At 39.0% G+C, this 21,685-nt stretch overlaps 1 protein-coding gene across 1 annotated transcript; it reads left to right on the top strand.

Annotated features, from left to right (window-relative positions):
- Positions 1–8,225: 8,225 nt before the first annotated feature.
- LOC121990478 (probable prolyl 4-hydroxylase 6) lies at positions 8,226–18,377 on the top strand. The gene is made up of 7 exons (XM_042544604.1): positions 8,226–8,445; positions 9,024–9,081; positions 9,171–9,275; positions 17,383–17,440; positions 17,527–17,702; positions 17,776–17,836; positions 17,919–18,377. The coding sequence occupies exons 1-7, from the start codon at positions 8,312–8,314 to the stop codon at positions 18,248–18,250; spliced, it is 924 nt and encodes a 307-aa protein (XP_042400538.1). The 5' UTR covers positions 8,226–8,311; the 3' UTR covers positions 18,251–18,377.
- The last annotated feature ends 3,308 nt before the right edge of the window (positions 18,378–21,685 follow it).

Here is a 21,685-nt window from a genome sequence, read left to right as displayed (position 1 = left end):
GTATTACATGAATCGAGTAGAATCATAATCTAAAGCCTTTCTTTTAGTTATCATTAAAAGATAGTGAACTTTTGGACTATCGTTATAAGATAAAGCTAATTAGGTTTATCTTTATTTTATATATATTCTTTTTCTATATACAAAAGTAAGACGTGAAAGAATGCTTCAAAACAAAGTCATCCTATTACACTAAACATGATTTGAAGCTATTAGGTAATTACTAAAGTTTTTTTTCCTCACAAATTTGTCATTAGAGTCCTTAAGCACTTATGTTGAAATAAAAATGAATTATAAACCTAAATTATAATAATTTCAAAATCTCTTGTTGAATGTAATTGCTAAGTTAATTACTTAGTTGTGAAGTATCAATTTCAAGAAAGTTCTGGAGCGTTAAGTAATCCTAAAGAAGGCAAGTCGAACTTTGCTAACAACCAAACTTATCACATGAACTACACCAACCAATCTTTATACATTGACCATTAGGTTAGAAAGGATCCTTGTAGGTTATTTATTATGTGTTCCTCACCATATCTTAGTAAGAAATAATAATAAACATTAGATGGAGCGTCATCATCACCACCATCTATACCATCATCCTCCCCAAAGATACTTACCTTCGCCGCCTCCTCCTCAGTGGTTCATATCGCCGTCGCCGCCGCCGCCACCAGGTCCTCCTCCTCCTCCTCCTCCTTTTGCACCACCGCTGCCGCCACCAGGTCCTCCTCCTCCTCCTTTTGCACCACCGCCGCCATCTCTAGAACCGTATGGGATAAATCCACCACCTCCTTTGAGGTTTGATCCCCCACCGCCATCATTTCGACATTCAAGCCCATTTGGTCCACCCCCTCCCCCACCTCGATGGTGAAGGATCGGATTGAATTATATGACACCTATATAATACTCTATGTTATGTCCTATGCATGTTGTATACATGTAACTAATGTTGTATCAAAATAGCTACAAATACTTATCGAGTATGAAATACTTATGTTTGTTTGTCTATGTAGTAGATGAAATACATATAAATTTATAACTATCATCTTATCTAGTGTCAATGTTTTTGCGATGAATGCCTTGTAACATCTATGATACTCTTGTCAAGTGTTGGAAGAAAGAAGAAATCTATTTTTTCTTGTAAAATTTTCATTAAGTCAGGAGAAAATTGTCATACAAACACAGATCAAGATGATATTTACAGAGCTAATAACATGAGAAAAAAAAATAGAAGGTGAGCCATAGGACAATTATAAAATTATTATCATGTGATTTTGAAATCATCAATTGGAATCATAAAAATAACCTTTTATAAAAATACAAAGTAAAATTACATACAATTAACACAATATAATCTAATCCTTTCTTGGGGCTTGAGAACTTCGTACACGAGACTACCTTTATAACATGACAAAAAAAATAATATTTACAAAGCATTAGATTATTTAATGGAGATATTTTTAAAATAATGGATGCTACCTAAAGATTGAAAAAGAAGGAAATCAAAATAATAAAAAAAAAAAAGATGACAAAAGAAAGATGTTATGGTGTAGCAACAGGGTATTTAAGTTGTCACCTTAGTATTTACTGTTCGATCCCTAGATATGACATATTTATAGAAAGTTTTTCTCCAAATGAGGCATGCAACCAAGGGATGTTGGACTTCTGGGCTGCTGAACTCTTCCCGAGTTATCCTAGTCCGCCGTGAGCACTTCCCAATTTACCCTGGTGACCGGTAAAAAATTTCTATAGGGTCGGACTGATCATCCCATATAATAGCAAGTTAGAGGAAGAAGAAGGAGGTTGTGATATCACGATTGCACTGCAACAACAGTGAAGAGAACACAAAAGAGAAATTGAAAGGAAATTTAGAGAGGAGAGAAAACGAAAAGATTTAACGTGATTTGACGATGTACCTATTCCAAAAACGGCCAAAGGAGACTTTATCACTCAATCCATACATGATATTTTAGATAAAAAAAAAGAAGCATGGGCGTGCCCAGTGCCGGCCTTGAGGTGGTGAAGGTGGGGCCAACACACGAGGCCCCATCTCCTTGGTGGGCCCCATTTTTTTAATTTTAAAATAAAATTTTAATATGTTTCATAGTATTAACAATATCAATGAAAAAGTTTAATTAAAAGTGATCTAATTCTAAATTATAATATATTATGAATTTTTTTTATAAAAATACCAAAACAAACACGGACATTTTATTCCCCCACGCTTCTATTTCCCTAAAACCCTAAACGTCGACGCTACCTTTTGCCTTTTGCAGTTTTGCTTTTGAATCTTTCACCCGTGTCGACGTCGACGTCGACACCAAGGCTCGATAGGCTTTATAGGAGGTAGACAACGCGCCAGTCGCGCGAAGTCGCGAATCCTAGTGATCTCGACTCTCGAGTGTCATCATCACAGATTCACAATTTCACAGTCAGCTCTGGTCTTTATGGTCGTTATTGCAGCATCGGGTTGGCGTATCAGGTTTCCATTTCTACTTAGGCATCTATGATCAATTGTTTTGCTTAAATATGCTTGATTGGCTTATGCTTTCCAATTTCCATTGATTGCTAGTTTCATCATCGAATTAAAGTTTTTTTTCTCTGAAATCTGTCGTTTTTGGATATCAAATTAATAGGCTATTAATGTAAGACTAATGTGATCAAAAGACTTGTTCTGCAAGACTGCAACATGTCTGATGTGATTCATGTGAAATATGTAATTTAGTTTGTTGTCTTTTGTTTATATGATTACATCATCTAATGAATAACTATTTGACAACTTGGCATTGTGCCATTACATGAAAAATAGACTAGGACAGTAGGACATAATATCCATGAATTATGAATATGTAATTTAGGTATTGCAAAATATATTATACAAACACAGTAATACAGTATGGTTAGTACTTAGTAATCCAATATTTTGATGGAATTCATTTTGACCATATGCTTTATCGTCCTTGAGAAAATTCATTTATAGCAACTAGCAAACTTTTATGAAGCCTCACTGTTTGACACTTTGTAGATGTGCAGACCTCGTGGTAAAAGTTCAAGATTACAACAAAAAGGATAACTTACCATTAAATCCAAAAAATGCCAAGGTTGATAAATCAGATTATTGCTCCACTTTGAAATGGTAGTTCAATGACATTTCTTGTATGTTTGTCATTATGCATTTATTGGCATTCACTACAGTTAGATGTAATTGTACAATAATCATTTTATTTTCTATATGTATATTTTCATAAACAATTGAGTTAATAACATTTTATTATCGTTTATGTAAACACTCATCTCCATGTTTTATTATAAAACTTAACTATATTATGCACGTTTGAATAACCCAAATCCTCATGAGAACTTAGGATAGTTCTCTAAAAGAGAACTCAACCCCTCATGAGAATTGTAAATGAACAAATAAGATAAATGGTTTAGTTGAAATAATAATAAATCAAATAATACAAGTTTAAAAATTTAATGTATCATTTTTAATTCCAGTTCAACGTCATTAAAGCAAAATGAGCATTTTATAATAAGTGTTTGTCTAATGTCTATAATAAGTAGTTAATCACTTTTTTTTGTATAAAATTAGAATGTCTGATACTAAGAAGTATCTATCAGGCCATGATAAGTGAAAAAAAAAGAGTTGAAGAATTTATTGAGTCTCAAAGAGGGGCGATCGACAGATTTGTTGTCAAAGAATCGAAAAAACTCATCACTTGAAGATTTGGTTAATGAAGAAGAACAAAAAAACAATTGTAATGAATTACATGAAGGCTTAGTCATTGAAAATGATATAGAGGGAGATGTGAATGAAATTGAAGGCAATGAAAATGGTGATCTGACTTAGACTTTGAAAATAATTATTCTGAAAGTGATGATGATATTATTAATGTCGTGAATGAAGAACCAACTGTTCCAAGTTCATCGATTCCACTTGACATTTTTTTATCCTAAAAATTGAGAGAATTTAGATCCCAAGTGGAAGGATCAATTAGTGGAAAAGGGGCCTATAAGAGATGTATTAACAGGAAAATGCCCCAAAGATAAATGAAATAGACGATTCTCTTTAGATTTCTATACTCGGATTTTTCCAAATGGTCAAAAACACCATAGAGATTGGTTGGTTTATTCAAAAGCACTTGATAAAACATTTTGTTTTTGTTGCAAGTTGTTTAAAAGGGGTCCTCAACGAAGTCAACTAGCAAATGAGAGATACTGTGATTGGGGGCATCTTAGTAGCAGACTTAAAGAACATGAGACAAGTATTGAGCATATCAATTATTATGTTAGTTGGTCTGAGTTGCGTATCAGGTTATTGAAGGGTACAACAATTGATCATGCTATTTGATCCGGCGGTAAGAACAGGAGACTCTCGTTCTGGGGAGTCAACGCCACATGGAAGTCAAAGGGCAGGTGGCCGACCGGATAAGGGTAGGTCGACCGCTCGGACGGCCCAACGGTGTTAAGGGTAGGTCGACCGCCCGGACGGCCCAACGGTGTTAAGGGTAGGTCGACCGCCCGGACGGCCCAACGATGTCTAAATGATGGCAAAAGGTGCCCCGGCTGGAGTCGGGGTTCCGACGCTGGCTGGACAGGATCATAGGGCCGAGCGGATGGCACGCTCGGGCGAAGACATAAGGTAGCATACTGCAAACAGTCCCCACATAGCACATTATCAAAGATCTCCCAAGCATACTAGTGCATATGGAGGGTCGGACGTGATGCGAGTGCTGGCCGGCCGGACGCCCTGGCATGGAGTAGGGAGAGAAGGACAAAGAACATCTTCTGACAGCTGTCATGCTCTAGGACTAGGCCGTACTCCAAACTTTATGACAGGGGGTTCCGCTGTCCCATCGAAGACGTGCTTGAACTGTAGCAGTATGGGGTCAGGTAAGCTCACTGACAGGCCTTTACTTGGGTATGGGCTGAGGACACGTGTACACCTCGGCATGTGTGCACCCGCTTCTCCACAGCCCTATATAAAGGCTCTCATCCTTAGATGGAGGTACGCATTCTACGATTCTTGGAGCCACTTTCTTGTTGAGCTTCGCCTGACTTGAGCGTAGGAGGGTCGTCGCCGGGAACTCCTTCCCGGCCCGACTTCTGTGCAGGTTCGCCGGAGGATCATACGACCAGTCAGAGATCCACATCAGCGACTCGGAGAGCGCCACGTGCCTAGCGTCTGTTGATTCAGCTTTCGGACAGGATCACTATTCAAGATCAAATTAAGAAGGTAAAAGAGCATTAGAGGAACGTATTACATTGATTAATTTCACTTGTGAGATTTTTCGCTAAACATAATATAGCATTTCGTGGTAGTAATGAGAAGCTTTATGATGATAACAATGGAAATTTTATGGCTACTATTGAGATGATTGCTGAGTGGGATTTAGTGATGAAGGAGCATATTGAAAGAAATACACATCATCATTATCTTAGCCATAAAATTCATAATGAATTAATATGTTTGTTAGCTTCTCAAATCAAGAGTTCTATTCTGGAAAACATTAAAAAAGCTAAGTTCTTTTCGGTCAATACTTGATTGCACTCTTGATGTTAGTAACCAAGAGCAAATGACTTTGGTTATAAGATGTGTTGATGTTTCTATAAGCCCAATGAAAGTAGAAGAATATTTTTTGAGATTTTTAAAAGTGGATGATACAACAGGATAAGAGTTGTTTGAAGAACTGTAAAATGTGTTGAAAAGTTTTGATCTTAATATTGATAATATGAGAGGTCAAGGATATGATAATGGAGCAGACATGAAAGGGAGACACCAAGGCGTACACAAATAACTTTTGAATATAAATTCTAGAGCATTATACACTCCATATGGTTGTCATTGTTTGAGTTTAACACTTTGTGACATTGCAAATTCCTGTGGAAAAGCGAAAGACTTTTTTGGAGTAGTATAATAGATTTATACAATATTTTCTCATTCTACAAAGAGGTGGAAGATTTTGATAGATCATGTAACGGTAAAAGGTTTAACTCTCAAACCATTGCCAATCACTCGATGGGAAAGTTGTACTGAAAGTGTGAAAGTAGTGGTACTTCAAGCTCAACAAATCAGAAAAGCTTTACTTCAAGTTGTAGAAGAAAAAGATACATACTCTAAAGTAAGAAATGAAGCTAAGTCTTTAGCAACATTTGAACTTGGAAATTTTGAGTTTTTAGTAGGTATGATTATTTGGTATGACATATTGGATAAAGTTAACATTGTTAGCAAATGCTTACAATCTGAAAACATGCTTATTGACGTTGCTATGACTAAGGTTAAGGGGCTAATTGCTTCCTTTGAAGAGTATAGAGAATCTGGATTTGGACAAGCTATTAATATAGTAAAAGAACTTGCTTCAACAATGGAGATTGATCCTGTTTTCCCTGAAAAAAAGATAAATATATAGAAAAAGATATTTTGACGAAGTTACATGTGAGTCTTCCAAAATACCTCAAGAATCTGCTGAGGAAGCTTTTAGGGTTCATTATTTCTTGTACATAGTAGATCAAACAATTGGGTCATTGAAAAAAAGATTTGAGCAATATGAGAAATATGAAGATCTTTTTGGATTTCTTTTCACAACTGAAAAGTTGAGTTCATTGATTGATGAGGACTTAAATCTCGTTGCAAGAATCATGAAAGGAAATTACAAAGAAAAAAAGGGTACAAGACAAGATGTTTCAGATTTGGATAGAGATGACTTATATCAAGAACTGGAAATCATACAACATATTCTACCAAAGGAAACAACAATAGCAAGTGAAATACTATTTTTTTTTATAAAGAATGAATTGTTTCCCGAATTCATTCATTGCATACAGGATATTATTAACTATTCCAGTGACTGTCGCATCTGCAGAAAGAAGCTTTTCTAAATTGAAGTTGTTGAAATATTGTTTGAGATCAACCATGACCCAAACAAGATTGAATGCATTAGTTATGATTTCAATTGAGAGTGAGTTTTTAGAAAAACTCAATTATGAAAGATTGATTGATGACTTTGCAGATAAAAATGTAAGAAGATCAATTTTTCATAGTTAATTGTAATAGTTCTTTTTTATTTTCTAATACTGATTATTAGCCATATCGAATATAATGTTTTTATTATTATGGATTTTAGTTTATGTGTTCTGTTAATGAATTATTTATACAGTATCAATTTTATTATTTTTTATCTGAATTTAAAGGGCATTTTTTTTTTTTTTTGCACCGGACCCTTCCAAGTCTAGGACCAGCTCTGGGCGTGCCAATTTCCTCAAACTTGAACATGACCAGGTAGTGCACACTTGTAGCACGACCGTATGACTGGCCTCTCATCAAACCCTTAGGAGCTAACACGGTCATATCATGTGTCAGTTAAATATGAGTCATCTTCAATAATCTCCATCTTGATAAATATCCATACTTTAAGAGAAACACGAGAATCTAAGAAGAACTCTATATCAGAATACCTATTTACTATAATCGGATATAAAAATTTCCTCTAAATCCTCCTCTATTTGAATCAGATGTCAAATTACTCATTAAATTCGGATGAAATTATCGTCCTAATATGCTTTCTTTAACAAAAAGCATTCAAAAACCTAAAGTTCCGTATTTAAAAAATTATACGGTACAAATTAAAAGAGCATTGTTTGTTTTTTTATTAAAACTAGCTATCGTTCATGTATACTTATCTTTATAAAAAAAATAATTTAATAAGTCTCTAAAAATTATAATAAATCTTAAAATTATTTTTAATATGAATAAAAAAATTGACATTAATCTAATTTTATTTTGGCTGGAAGGTTAATCAGTAAAGGCCCAGATTAAATATTAAGATTATAAAAATATTTTTTAGTTGGATATTCAATTTTGTTGATTAATTCTGGGCTCCGGTCAATTCATCCATTACTCAATTTTAGATACTTAAAAAATTAAGAAATCACCATTATCCATAAATAACGTTTTTTTCATATCAAATGAAAGGTGGAATCATAACTCAACTTTTCCCCGAACACTTATCGTATTATAGCAATTATATCCTGCATTAGCCAACTCAACTTTACTTATAATAATTACAATTTATAATTACAATAATAATAATTTTAGAAATTAGAGTATTTTCTGAATGCAAAAGAAAGATAAAGTATTTTTTTAATAATTAATAAAAAAAATATCCTTGAAAAATTCTGCCGCGGGAATTGCAAGGGTGCCTAAGATCACTGTGGGCGCCGCCGGATCCAACTCTCCGCGCTCTTGCAGTTATAGCTTCACCATCGGCATCGCGACGACAATGAAGCATTCACGCGCTGCTCCGCCTCCGCAGCCGCCATGAGATCCTACGCCTCTTCCATCGCCTTCTTCTTCTCTGCCCTCGTCTCCTTCCTGGGTCTCGTCCCCCTCGCCGTAACCGAGCCCAGCATAGACGATCCCAGTCGCGTCACGCAGATCTCTTGGCGTCCCAGGTGCGCGTTAGCGTTGCTCTCCTTCTCTCTCTGTCTCTCTCTCAACAAAAAAGTTCCATTTTTAGTTTCGTACACTACGGTGGCATAGTTCTGACATCTTGATTTAGGGTTTTGTTTCAAATTTATCTTCTTTTCTTCCTCCCTACTCATTGACATTTCTGGACAAAATGATCAAATGCAAAAAGTGAGTTGAACCTTTCTTGGTTACAGCTCGTCATAGAATTTGCTGCTTCAGAGGAAAAAGGTCTTATTGATACAACAAATTTTCCTCCCAACTAATTGACAATGCAAATTTTGGGACAAAATGCTCAAAAAAAAGTTAACTTTGAACTTCGATTTTCTTGGTTTCAATGCGTCAGAAACCTTACTCTTTCAAAGGAAGAAAGGTCTTATTGAAGCCATATGCTTAACTTATGCTATCAACTTAGATATTAATCTACAAGGCCTGAATTGAGGATCAAATTCTACTTTTTTTTTTAGAGGAAACGTTAATATTCATCCAGGAATAGTAATACTCATATTGCTTGTTCTTGAACTTTGTCAGAATGCTTTAAGAATGTATTTGAACTTTGCTGCAGGATCTTCCTTTATGAAGGGTTCCTTTCCGATGAGGAATGTGACCATATCATTAAACTGGTAACGAAGAAGCTATCCCTTTCTTATCTCTGTATGTTTTCATGGTTCTGAATTTGTATATTTCCTTGGTTTTGACTAATTTGATGCAGGCGAGGAGCAAGATGAAGAGATCAATGGTGGCCGACAGTATATCTGGGGAAATTCGCAAGAGCAACGTGCGTACAAGCTTCGGAATGTTTCTTACAAAACATCAGGTACTTTGTCCATTCTTGCTTACTAAAAGATGCCTAAAGCTCTAAGTTATCTCACTATTCAGAAGTGCATCAAACAAACAACCGCAACTTTCGTAATTTACTTGATGTAGTGACCAAAAGTTATTAATCTTCAAATCCAAACATTTTGTACAGTTGATGCTTTATTTTGTATCTTTGTTCATACACTGTTAGCTATGTTCAATAGAAGTTCTTTTGTCTAAGTTTATAGTTTATCTATATAGAATTGTGATTGAAATGCTAACGCAATAAAGGGCAAAAAAAGGTCATTTTTTGCTTGGGATATATTTTTTTTAATTATTTCATCACTCCACTCTTAAGCCCATTGGAATTAATTTAGCTATTCTCATGGTTTATGGTTTAGAGTGCATCCAAGTCAGAAGATAATTTACAATCTAAGAGTTACAAACAGACTACTGCAAACTCATATACAATTTACAAGGAGAAAACAAGTTAGTTCCAATATGAGAAGAAACCTATCAAGGCAGAAAAAAATAATCAAGAAACAAAACTAGATAAACTGAATTGATGAGCTGGATTGTATTATGTTTTCTTATCCTATTGCCATTAATATATTCTACTTGTGACTTAACTACATCTTTATCCCATCCTCCTAATATATGGCCATTTTTTATAATCTGTGACTTGAAGATATAATATGCCTTTAAATTAATGGAACACATAAACATGGACATTAGGATTACATGGCATATGACCACTGTGAACCAAACACACTGATTTCAGAAGAAAAGAACATCTATAACTAATACCAGTTAAAACCCAAGAAACAACATAAACAGTGAGTAGGCATAAATTAGAAAAGAACTTATACGAGAATTTCAGCCATCTGCTCTTTCTTCTTTGCTTAGCTCTAAGATGGTTTTGGGGCACATATGATGCAAGAGTTACAGAATAATTCACACACTAACAACAAATTTTAATATTGTTTAACACTATTTTCATCGAGTAAACTTACAGTATAAAATATTGATTCATTTACGAATTGAATCTTCTAGATTTGTATACCATCATCCGATGAGGTTCACACTGACATCTTCTAACTAATTTTTTTTCTATGGTTGCGTTGTATAATATATATGTTGGGCAATACAATCTGTTACCGGAGATTTTAAGGAGTTAGCTAAATTTTAAAATTACACAAAATTTAAATTCAACTTACAATAGAAATAACCTGAGCGGATGGGCAGATCAGCCGAGCTGCAGGTCTGCGTTGCAGAGTGACTTGAGCAAGCCTGCAGAGCGGTCTTGACAGACCAGGGTCTTGACAGAGCAGTCTTGACATACCAGGTCTTGACAGAGCAGGTCTTGACAGATCAGGTCTTGACAGACTAGGTCTTGACAGAGCAGGTCTTGACAGAGCAGTTTTGACAGACCAGGTCTTGATAGAGCAGTCTTGACATACCAGGTCTTGACAGAGCAGGTCTTGATATAACAGTCTTGATAGAGCAGGTCTTGACAGAGCAGGTCTTGACAGAGTAGTTTTGACAGATCTGGCAAAAGACAGACCGGGCGAGTAGACAGATCTGGCGAGTAGATTGGCCAATCGGGCGAACGAAGAGACCGACCGGGAAAATTGACCGAGGCCTGCGAGAGTCGCAGCTTCCTTGAAACAGATTCGCCCCCACCTCCGGCTGTGTTTCTAGGCTTACTCGAGTCGTCTGTTTCCCAGGATACAACGGTTTGACTGATCCCCACCAAGCGCTGGTGGTCACGGCGAACTGAGTGACACCTGATCGCTATCACGGGCACTCTGCCAAGCAGGAGTAGCACGACAGAGGAGGGGAATGAGGTGGATAGTTTTTGCTTGCTTCGCTACGTGTGTCTTCTCTGCTTATGATCGCAACCTCCTTATATAGGAGCTCAGATCAACGACAATGTTAATAGTCGATTAATGACCATTACTAGACGAGCAGTGAAACATCTATCGTTTCACTCATTATTACTCGAATGTTTAGATTTTGCATTAATCTCAAACTTAATGCATCCGTTACAGCAGCAAAAGGTTTACGTGGCAAAACGTTGGTTGTTCCACTTGGGCGAATTTTGCCCCGACCAGTCCGGCATTCGGTGTGCATAGGTCGTGCCCGCACACGAGTTAACATGGTTCAGTGCAATCCGGGCTCTGGATTTGCACCCCTCCCCCTGCGCACCCACGCATGAGAGAGAGCCTCTCCCGATGCATTTGTTCACATCCTCAATGTATGTGAATCAATATAAACCAACCATCATGCCATGAAACTCCCAATGTGGGATTAAAGTCTCATTCACAATGGAACCTCTTTCCTCTTCCACCTCTTCTCCATTCACTTATATTCAACAATCCCCCACATGATTGGAGATAGGGTATGTGATAACATTCAACAGTTGAGTCAAGTATAGGATATGTAGGTTTTACCCTTTGAACCTTTCCTTGTGAAGATTTGGTTGCTTACTGGCTGATAGTAGACACGATGTCCTTGAACTATACTGCCATCTGTGTAAGCAGTGACAAATCTCACCCAAGACTCTCCCTGATACAACTCAGTTCTCATGAGTGTGTTCGTTCTTGGCCATGAACACGCCTGGTTCTGTGAGAAACTCTAAGAATTGTGCCTCCAATTCTCTTCGAAGCGGCCCTACTTTTTTCTCACATAGGTGTTCCCTCAAGAGTTGTCATCTACTCTTCTTGATCATTAAAAGCCCATTGGCTTATCCTGGTCTAGTCACTGTTTCATTGGGCTATTCCCCACAGTGCGTCTAGTCAGTGCAGATTAGTTGTCCTTTTGAATCTAGTTCTTGGGATCTCCAGTCAGCATAGGTTGGGTGTCCTCTACACTGATCGCTGACAATGGCATCAAGCCCATTCCTCGTGAGGAGCTTGCAACTAACTCTCGATTTAACCCTGGTTAGCGAATCCGCTAGGTTATCTTTTAACTTCACATAGTCAACAGTGATAACTCCCGTTGAGAGTAGTCTAATGGTATTATGCCTACGACGTATATGTCTAGACTTACCATTATACAGATGGCTCTGTGACCGACCGATTGCTGATTGACTATCGCAATGTATGCAAATTACCGGCACAGGTTTCGGCCATTGTGGAATATCTTCTAAGAATTGTCGTAGTCATTCAGCCTCTTCACCACATTTGTCAAGAGCTATAAACTCAGATTCCATCGTGGATCTGGTTATTACAGTTTGCTTAGAAGATTTCCAGGAAATGACTGCACCTGCTAGAGTGAAGACATATCCACTCGTAGACTTAGAATCTTTTATATCAGATATCCAACTTGCATTGCTGTATCCTTCGATCACAGCAGGATATCTTGTATAGTGCAGTCCATATTCACGAGTATACCTCAAGTACCTTAGTACTCTTATTATCCCTTTCGAGTGCTCAACACTGGGATTACTCGTATATCTACTCAGTTTGCTTACTGCGTAGGCCAAGTCTGGTCGTGTACAACTCATCAAGTACATCAGACTTCCAATCACTCGAGAGTACTCTATCTGAGAGATGCTTTCACCTCGATTTTTCGATAAATGTTGACTTGTATCTATCGACGTTCGTGGCAACGCAGTATCACCCTTGGTGAATTTCTCAATAATTTTGTCCACGTAATGGGACTGACTAAGAACAAGTCCTTCTGTTGTTCTAAGAATTTTGATTCCTAGAATCACATCAGCTAGGTCCATGTCTTTCATATCAAATCTTGAGCTCAATATACCTTTTGTGAATTGTATTATCTTATCATTACTTCCAATGATAAGTATGTCGTCTACATAGAGGAATAAGATGACATAGTCACTCTTTGTGGCTTTCATGTAGACATATTTATCACATTCATTGATCTTGAATCCACATTCCTTCATGGCATTATCAAATTTTTCATGCTACTGCTTTGGTGCTTGTTTCAAGCCATATAATGACTTCACCAATCTACAAACCTTGTTTTCCTGTCCTAATACAGAAAACCCCTCAGGTTGCTCCATGTAGATCTCCTCTTCTAAATCCTCGTTTAGAAATGCAGTCTTTACATCCATTTGATATATTTCGAGATTCCATAGAGCGGCGATAGCCAACAGTACTCTAATGGAAGTTATTCTCGACACCAGAGAATACGTGTCAAAGTAATCTAGGTCTTCTCGTTGTCGGTATCCTTTGATTACCAGTCTGCCTTATATTTATCAATTGTGCCATCTGACTTCATTTTCTTTTTGAAAATCCACTTGCAACCTAGTGATTTACTTCCCGGAGGAAGATCCACAAGTTCCCAAGTGTGATTTTGCAAGATAGATTCTATCTCAGATGCAATTGTCTCTCTCCAGTAAGGTTCATCAGAAGAGCCTACAACTTCTGAGTAACTTCGGGGCTCACTCTCCAACACGAAAGTGATAAAATCCGTTCTATAGGATTTTTCTACCCGAACTCATTTGCTCCATCTAGGCTCAACCTCCATAGGTTCCTCATCATCATCATCTTCTTCTTCGCCTTGTGTTTCATTTGCTCGTTTTGAGGAGCTAGCATCCTCTCGGGTCTTATACGGAAATACATGCTCGAAGAACGAGACATTTCTCGATTCGATTATCGAGTTCTTGTGTATCTCCGGTATGTGTGACTCCTACACACAAAATCTATACGCAGCGCTGTTTTGTGCATATCCAATAAATATACAATCAATAGTTTTTGATCCTATCTTAATCTTTTTTGGATCAGGCACCAACACTTTGGCAAGACACCCCCACATTTGTAAATATTTGTAGGACGGTTGTCTTCCATTCCACAACTCATAAAGGTTCTTATTTATTTTCTTCCGGGGCACCTTATTTAAAAGGTAATTCGCTGTTAACACAGCTTCCCCCCATATGGACTCTGGCAATCCAGAGCTCAATAGAAGAGCATTCATCATCTCCTTTAGAGTTCGATTCTTTCGCTCATCAACTCCATTTTGCTGAGAAGTATAAGGAGCTGTTGTTTCGTGTCTGATCCCATGTTCAGCACACAACTAAGTAAACGGTGATACATATTCACCGTCTCGGTCACTTCGAACCACCTTAATTTTCCTATTAAGTTGGTTTTCAACCTCAGTCTTATAGAGAGCAATTTTCTTTATAGCTTCATCCTTACTTTTGAGAAGATACACATAACAGTATTTTGTGTTATCATCTACAAAAGTGATGAAGTATTTATTACCACCACGTGTTGTTGTACCTTTTAGGTCGTACACATCAGTGTGGATTAGGTCAAGTGGTTCGTTACTTCTTTCAATATGTTGAAAGGATGACCTTATCATTTTCGTTTCAACATAACTCTCACACTTGTGTTTTGGGTCAAGGTAGAATGTAGGTATGCTTTGTATATTAATTAATCTACGCAACACATCGTAGTTAACATGTCCTAGTCTACCATGCCACAAACACGAAGACTCAAACATATAAGTGGAAGAGCTTTCAGTTTTATTTATCTTAGGCCTAATCGCCATTACATTGAGCTTAAACAACCCATCAGATACTTAGCCCCTTCCTACAAACACTTCATTTTTGGACAATACAACTCTGTCTGACTCAAAAACAATGCGAAAGTCATGCTTACTTAACAGTGTTCCGGACACTAGATTCTTCCGAATCTCCGGAACATACAACACATTATTCAGAGTAAGGTCTTTACCCGAGGTCATCTTCAGCACCACCTTTCCTTAGCCCATGATGTCCGAGGTTGCTGAGTTCCCCATGAACAGTTTGTCTCCAGTGACTTCTTCGAAGTTGTGGAGCAGCTCCTTGTTATAGCACACATGTCTGGTGGCTCCAGTATCGATCCACCATTGCCGCGGGTTTGAACCGACCAGGTTCAGTTCTGAGACCACTGTGCAAAGGTCATTCATTTCTCGTCCCTCGTTCAGGTTGGCCTCCTGCTTCTTCTTCGGCTTCCTACAATCCGAATATTTATGACCCACTCGGTCACAGTTGAAACATTTCCCAGAGAATTTTTTTTTATTGATGCCTCCTCTGGGTCCATCTTAGAAGATTTAGGATTCTTCCGTTTCGAGCTTTGACCGTGCTTGATCACGTTGGCTTTTATAGTAGCTTGAGAGAACAGTTTTCTCTCTGAACTCTTGTTGTCTTCTTCGATGCGAAGTCGAACAATGAGTTCCTCCACATTCATCTCCTTCCGCTTGTGCTTCAGGTAGTTCTTGAAATCCTTCCAGCCGGGAGGTAGTTTCTCAATGATAGCAGCCACCTGGAAGATTTCACTCAGAACAATCCATTTTGAGTGGATCTCGTGCAAGATCACTTGAAGCTCCTGGACTTGGCTGATCATCGTCTTGGAGTCAACCATCTTATAGTCCAGGAATCGACCTACGATGAACTTCTTGGCCCCTGCATCCTCCGTCTTGTATTTCTTGTCCAGGGACTCCCGCAACTCCTTAATCATTCTCTTCATGCTATACACAGCGTACAACGAATCGGCAAGGCAGTTGAGGATAGAGTTTCGGCAAAGGAACTCAGAATGAGTCCATGCTTCCACTGCACTGATGGTCTGCGCATCAGCATCTCAGCACGCTTGGGAGGGTCCTCGATCAAGAACCGAGCCAGGTTGAGCGTGGTCAGGTAGAAGAACATCTTTTGCTGCCACCTCTTAAAGTTCAGTCCACTGAACTTCTCTAGCTTTTCCCCATGGTTTATTGGCACAATTCCAATCGAGGCGAAGGGGGTCTGCACGTGTTGAGTCTGTTGCACCTCAACATTCCGTTCTGTGGCCATCTCAAAAGAATCGAGTCTGTTTTAAGATTATTGGACAATATAATCTGTTGCCGGAGATTTTGGGGAGTTAGCTGAATTTTAAAATTACACAAAATTTAAATTCAACTTACAATAGAGATGACCTGAGCGGATGATCTCAGATTGCCAGTAGGGGCTGGTTTCTCTTAAGTACAGAAGAGCGAACTTAGTCGCCGAGCGGGCAGATTAGCCGAGCTACAGGTCTGCGTTGCAGAGCGACTTGAGCAGGTCTGCATAGCGGTCTTGACAGAGCAGTCTTGATAGATTAGGTCTTGACAGAGCAGTTTTGACAGACTCAGTCTTGACAGAGCAGGTCTTGACAGAGCAAGTCTTGACAGAGCAGTCTTGACAGAGCAGGTCTTGACAGAGCAGTCTTGACAGATCTGGCAAAAGACAGACGAGCGAGTAGACAGATCTGGCAAGTAGACTGGCCGACCGGGCGGACGAAGAGACCGATCGAGAAAACTAACCGAGGCTTGCGAGAGTCGCAGTTTCCTTGAAACAGATTCGCCCCCACCTCCGACTGTGTTTCTAGGCTTACTCGGGTCGTCTGTTTCCCAGGATACAACGGTTTGACCGTGATCCGCACCAAGCACTAGTGGTCACGGTGAACTAAGTGGTACCCGATCGCTATCACGGACACTCTGCCGAGCAGGAGTAGCACGACAGAGGAGGGGAATGAGGTGGATAGCTTTTGCTTGCTTCGTTGCGTGTGTCTTCTCTGCCTGTGATCGCAGCCTCCTTATATAGAAGCTCAGATCAACGACATTGTTAATGGTCGATTAGTGCTCATTACTAGACGAGCAGTGAAACGTCTACTGTTTCACTCATTATTATTCGAACGTTTAGATTCTACATTAATCTCAAACTTAATACATCCGTTACAACAGTAAAAGGTTTACGTGGCAAAATGTCGGTTGTTCCACTTAGACAAATTTTGCCTTGACCGGTCCGGCATTCAGCGTGCGCAAGCCGCGCCCGCACACAAGTCAATATGGTTCAGTGCAATCCGGGCCCTGGATTTGCACCTCTCCCCCTGCGCATCCACGTGTGAGAGAGAGCCTATCCCTATGCATTTGTTCACATCCTCAATGCATGTGAATCAATATAAACCAATCATCATGTCATGAAACTCCCAATGTAGGACTAAAATCTCATTCACAATGGAACCTTTTTTCTCTTCCATCTCTTCTCCATTCACTTATATTCAACAATATATTCTTTTCATTTTTGTTATTTTTGGAACTATGTATGAAATTAGTAATTACGGATCATTAAGGAGCTAACGATTGTTTCTCTTTGGTCCAAGGATGAGGTAATTGCAAGAATTGATCAAAGGATTGCCAAATGGACCTTCCTTCCAGAGGGTATTTCCTTGCGCTAGTTATGCATTGCATGGTGCAATTCTTGTAGTTTTCTTGTTTCATCATCTTAGCATTGCATCTATAAGCAGAAAATGCTGAGGCCCTTCAAGTATTACGCTACCAAGAAGGTCAAAAGTACGTACCACATCATGACTACTTTTTCGATCCAAAGAACAAAATACGCGGAGGCGATAGGTATGCAACAGTTCTTATGTATCTTTCAGATGTCGAAAAAGGAGGGGAGACTGTCTTTCCAATAGCAGAGGTAGTAAAGCACTGCCAGCAAATATTTTGGTTGGGATAGAATGGGGGATAACCTTTATTTGTGACTATTTCAGGGTGCCTCGTCTCAGTTTAAAGATGACAGTTGGTCTGATTGTGCAAAAAATGGCCTTGCAGGTACAATCGATGAATTGGTGCTTCTTGGAATTGTTAATCATAGAGTTTAGTTGATGTAGCTTAGCTTTTGATTTGCTTGCAGTGAAACCTAAAAAGGGTGATGCAGTGCTCTTCTTTAGCCTTCACATCAATGGCACAACAGATCCAGCCAGTCTCCATGGTAGCTGCCCTGTCATTGAAGGTGAAAAATGGTCGGCGCCAAAATGGATTCATGTCAGGTCCTATGACAATCCGCAGAAACCAAGCTCGACCGAGGAGTGCTCTGACTACAATGAGAATTGTTCATATTGGGCATCCACGGGGGAGTGCCAAAAGAATCCCAATTACATGATTGGGAACGATGCCGTACTCGGAAACTGTCGAAAGAGTTGCATGGTGTGCGGCAAGTCCAAGTCGATGCGGCTTATTTCTTGAGTGTCTGGTGCTTCTGATCAGTCCAAGAGTGAAAGGTCTTTGACTTTGCACAAAGAAAATATAGCAACAAAAACTCTTTTAAAATTTCATTTTAGCCTTTTATGTTGGTGTGGGGAGCATCCGACGATCGAACCTGAGTTTTGATAATGACAAAGGATTCAAAGTTAAGGTTTGTGGTGATATAACGTGTTGAATAAGTATTTCAGGAAAGTCCTAGCTGCGGTTAGGCAAATAAAAAATCCTAAGGGGTTGTAACCTTAGGTCCTAGGGGGCGGTAACCCTAGGTGAGGGAAAAACCCTAAGGGGCGGCAACCTTAGGTCCTAGGGGGCGGTAACCCTAGGTGGAGGAAAACCCTAAGGGGCGGCAACCTTAGGTCTTAGGGGGCGGTAACCCTAGGCGGAAAGTCCAGTCGGTCTGGAGGACCGGACTGGCATAAGGTAAATTTCCTGAGTGGAGTAGGTGAGGACGCGTTCCCCGTAGAGGGAACAGTAGGCGTCGGGTCGACCTAGGGTTTCTGGTTGGAAATCCGAAGTCAGACTCGGACAGTCCGAAGACTGTCAGCTCTTTTTCACTTATGAATTATCAGATTTTAATATTGTCTTGCAGGGTATGCAATTGCTCGGACTAACTTTGTTTTCAGAAGAAGCGGCTCCTGGAAAAAGGAGGTCCGGGCGCCCGGGACCAACTTTTATCCCCTGCGCGACTTCGCGACGTGGAGCAACCTGGTTGGCTGGCCACGTCACACTCCAGGCGCTCGGAAAGGTCCCAGGCGCCCGGAACCTCATATAAAAGGAGGGTTGAGGTGCAACTTTAACATAACAATCTTCTAAGCATTCTCCGTGCGACAAGCTGCTAACGTCTCGACTCAGAAGTGCTGCAACGACAACCCGGAGCTTCAGTTTTAGTCTTTTTATTGTCGGTACAATATTCTTTTCTGCTTAAATTGTACTTAGCTTGTAATAGCTTTTACGAATTATAGTTGTTGCCCACCGGAAGCGATCAAGGATCGCGGGCCTTCGAGTAGGAGTCGTCATAGGCTCCGAACGAAGTAAATCCTTCGTGTCCATTTTATTTACTTTCCGCTGCGTTATTTCTGAACAAGCTTTTACGATTTTGAAAAACGAAATAGCCACGAGCGCTATTCACCCCCCCTCTAGCGCTTTCGATCCATCAATTGGTATCAGAGCGGGGTCGCTTTGAACTGGTGCAACCACCATTCAAGCATTTTTCGTGGCTTTGTCGTTTGTATAGGGTAAAAATAAAACCTTACGCCTTTCATTTTTTTTCCCTCCAAAATTATTTTTGAAAAATTCATTTTTATCCTTTCACGGTTTATTAGTATTGATAAAATATTGAATTTGGCAAAATTTGAAATAATATTTTTTAAATATTTTTAATAATATTTTATTATTATTTTATTATTTTTTCTCGAAACTGGTGAACTAAATTTCTATCCTTCCATACCGCACTGCTAATCCAGGATCAAGTCCTGGTACATTTTTTTTGCTATTTTTTTGTGTGCAAGGTTCTTTTAAAATGACATTCCAAGAAGGATTCTGCACCGTCCGACCGTCGCTCTTTTCTGGCAAGGACTTTGGATACTGGAAGAACCGGATGGAATACCACCTCAAGACGCAAGTCGAGATGTAGATCATCATCCAGACCGGACTCGAACTTCCACGTGACGACACCGGAGAACTTATCTCATGCATCAACTGGGATTCTAGCACAATGAAAAAAGTTGAAGCTGATGCCAAAGCAACCTGCATGCTACAATGTGGCCTAACCAATGAAGAACTGAACCGCATCGGCCCCTTCGCAAGTGCAAAAGAGTTGTGGCAAAAGTTGATGGAACTACACGAGGGCACTTCCGACGCTCAAGTAAGTAAGCAAAATTTAATAAATGATTTATTTGAATTAGATGAGCAGAATAATACTACTTCGGCCGAGGAAGGTATTACGATGGTTGCATGTACAAGTAAGACAGAGGAAAAGATATGGTCCGAGTCTTCAGATGAATCCGGGTCCGACGAAGAAGAACCGACGAGCTTCCTCGCTCTACCAGTATAAGCAACCGTGGCAGAAACTGAGTCCGAGTATGAGTCAGAAACCGAGAGTGAATCCGAGACTGAGTCTGATCGAAGCCACGAATCCGCATTCGTTTCCGAAGGACCAAAACCCACTGTAAGTTCACTACTCGCAGAATTTCAATTAGATAACTTGCATGAATTATTACCTTACTTAGTAAAAAAGTTGGCTAAATCCAATGTCCGGGTTAAGTCGCTCCAAAAGGAGGTAACAACCCTAAGGAAGCGACTGACTCGAGCTCTTTAACTGAGTCAGTTCAAATTGGAAGTTCAACTCAAGTCCAACAACTTGAGGAAGAAAATTCTAATTTGAAAGCTCAAATTAAAGAACTCAAGGATACGTTGGAACGGTTCACCTTGGGCTCCAAGAATATGGATCTGATTCTTGGAAAACAGCGACAAAACTGGACTTGGATTTAAAACTAAAATAAAATACAAATCATATTTATCGCTAGTCAATAGAAATAATAGAAAAATTATCCAAGCGTGGGTGCCAAAATCCAACTTGGTTAATCAAGTTGGAAATGGTCACTATTGGGTCCCCAAGGATCAAGTCTATTACCTTGATAGACCATATCGAGGCTATGATCTAGAGGGAGCTAATAGAAAAACAATATTAAGAACATAATTCAAATTAATATTCAAATTAAATTCAAAATTTAAAATTAAATTAAAAATTCAAAATTAAATTAAAAATTAAAAATTAAATTCAAAATTCAATTAAAAATTTAAAATTAAATTAAATTCGAAATTCAATTCGAAATTAATTCAAATTAAAAGTAAATTTCAACTTAAGTTAAATAAAAATAGATGAAGGATCCAGACTCGCTGGTACCCCCAACTGAACTACCCGACAGGGTAACTGAACCTAATCTACCCGAAATGGGTAAAACAAGAGTAGATTACCCGACAGAGTAATTAAGGTTAGATCAAAATGGGCTAGGTTTAACTTGACCCATAGTACTGGTGAAGTTTTTGGATGATAGTACGTTAGGAAAGCTTGAGCATCGCATGTCTAGGAAGATATGGCTTCGACCTGGTGCATTTGGCCAAGTGGAACTAACCGAAGCTACCCTTAAATGAATCCTAACTAGTTAGACCAAGGTTTAGTATTAAGCTCAATGGGTAGGACTATTTGGGAAACCTCGAAGGCATGGTTACTTTAGTGAGTACCTTGTGACTCACCATAGCCCAGAAGTTTATCCAAACAATGCTTACTTGTTGAACCCAAAGCTAAACCTGAATCTAACACAAAGTTAAACCAGACCCTTAAATTCAACCATAATTCATCTCACAACAATTATAGGATTCCCTGATTAAAAATTTAGATGGGTGAGATGACTAAGG

Source organism: Zingiber officinale, chromosome 6B (genome assembly GCF_018446385.1).
Source record: "Zingiber officinale cultivar Zhangliang chromosome 6B, Zo_v1.1, whole genome shotgun sequence".
Classification (NCBI taxonomy): domain Eukaryota; kingdom Viridiplantae; phylum Streptophyta; class Magnoliopsida; order Zingiberales; family Zingiberaceae; genus Zingiber; species Zingiber officinale.
This window is presented reverse-complemented; position numbering and strand designations above follow the sequence as displayed.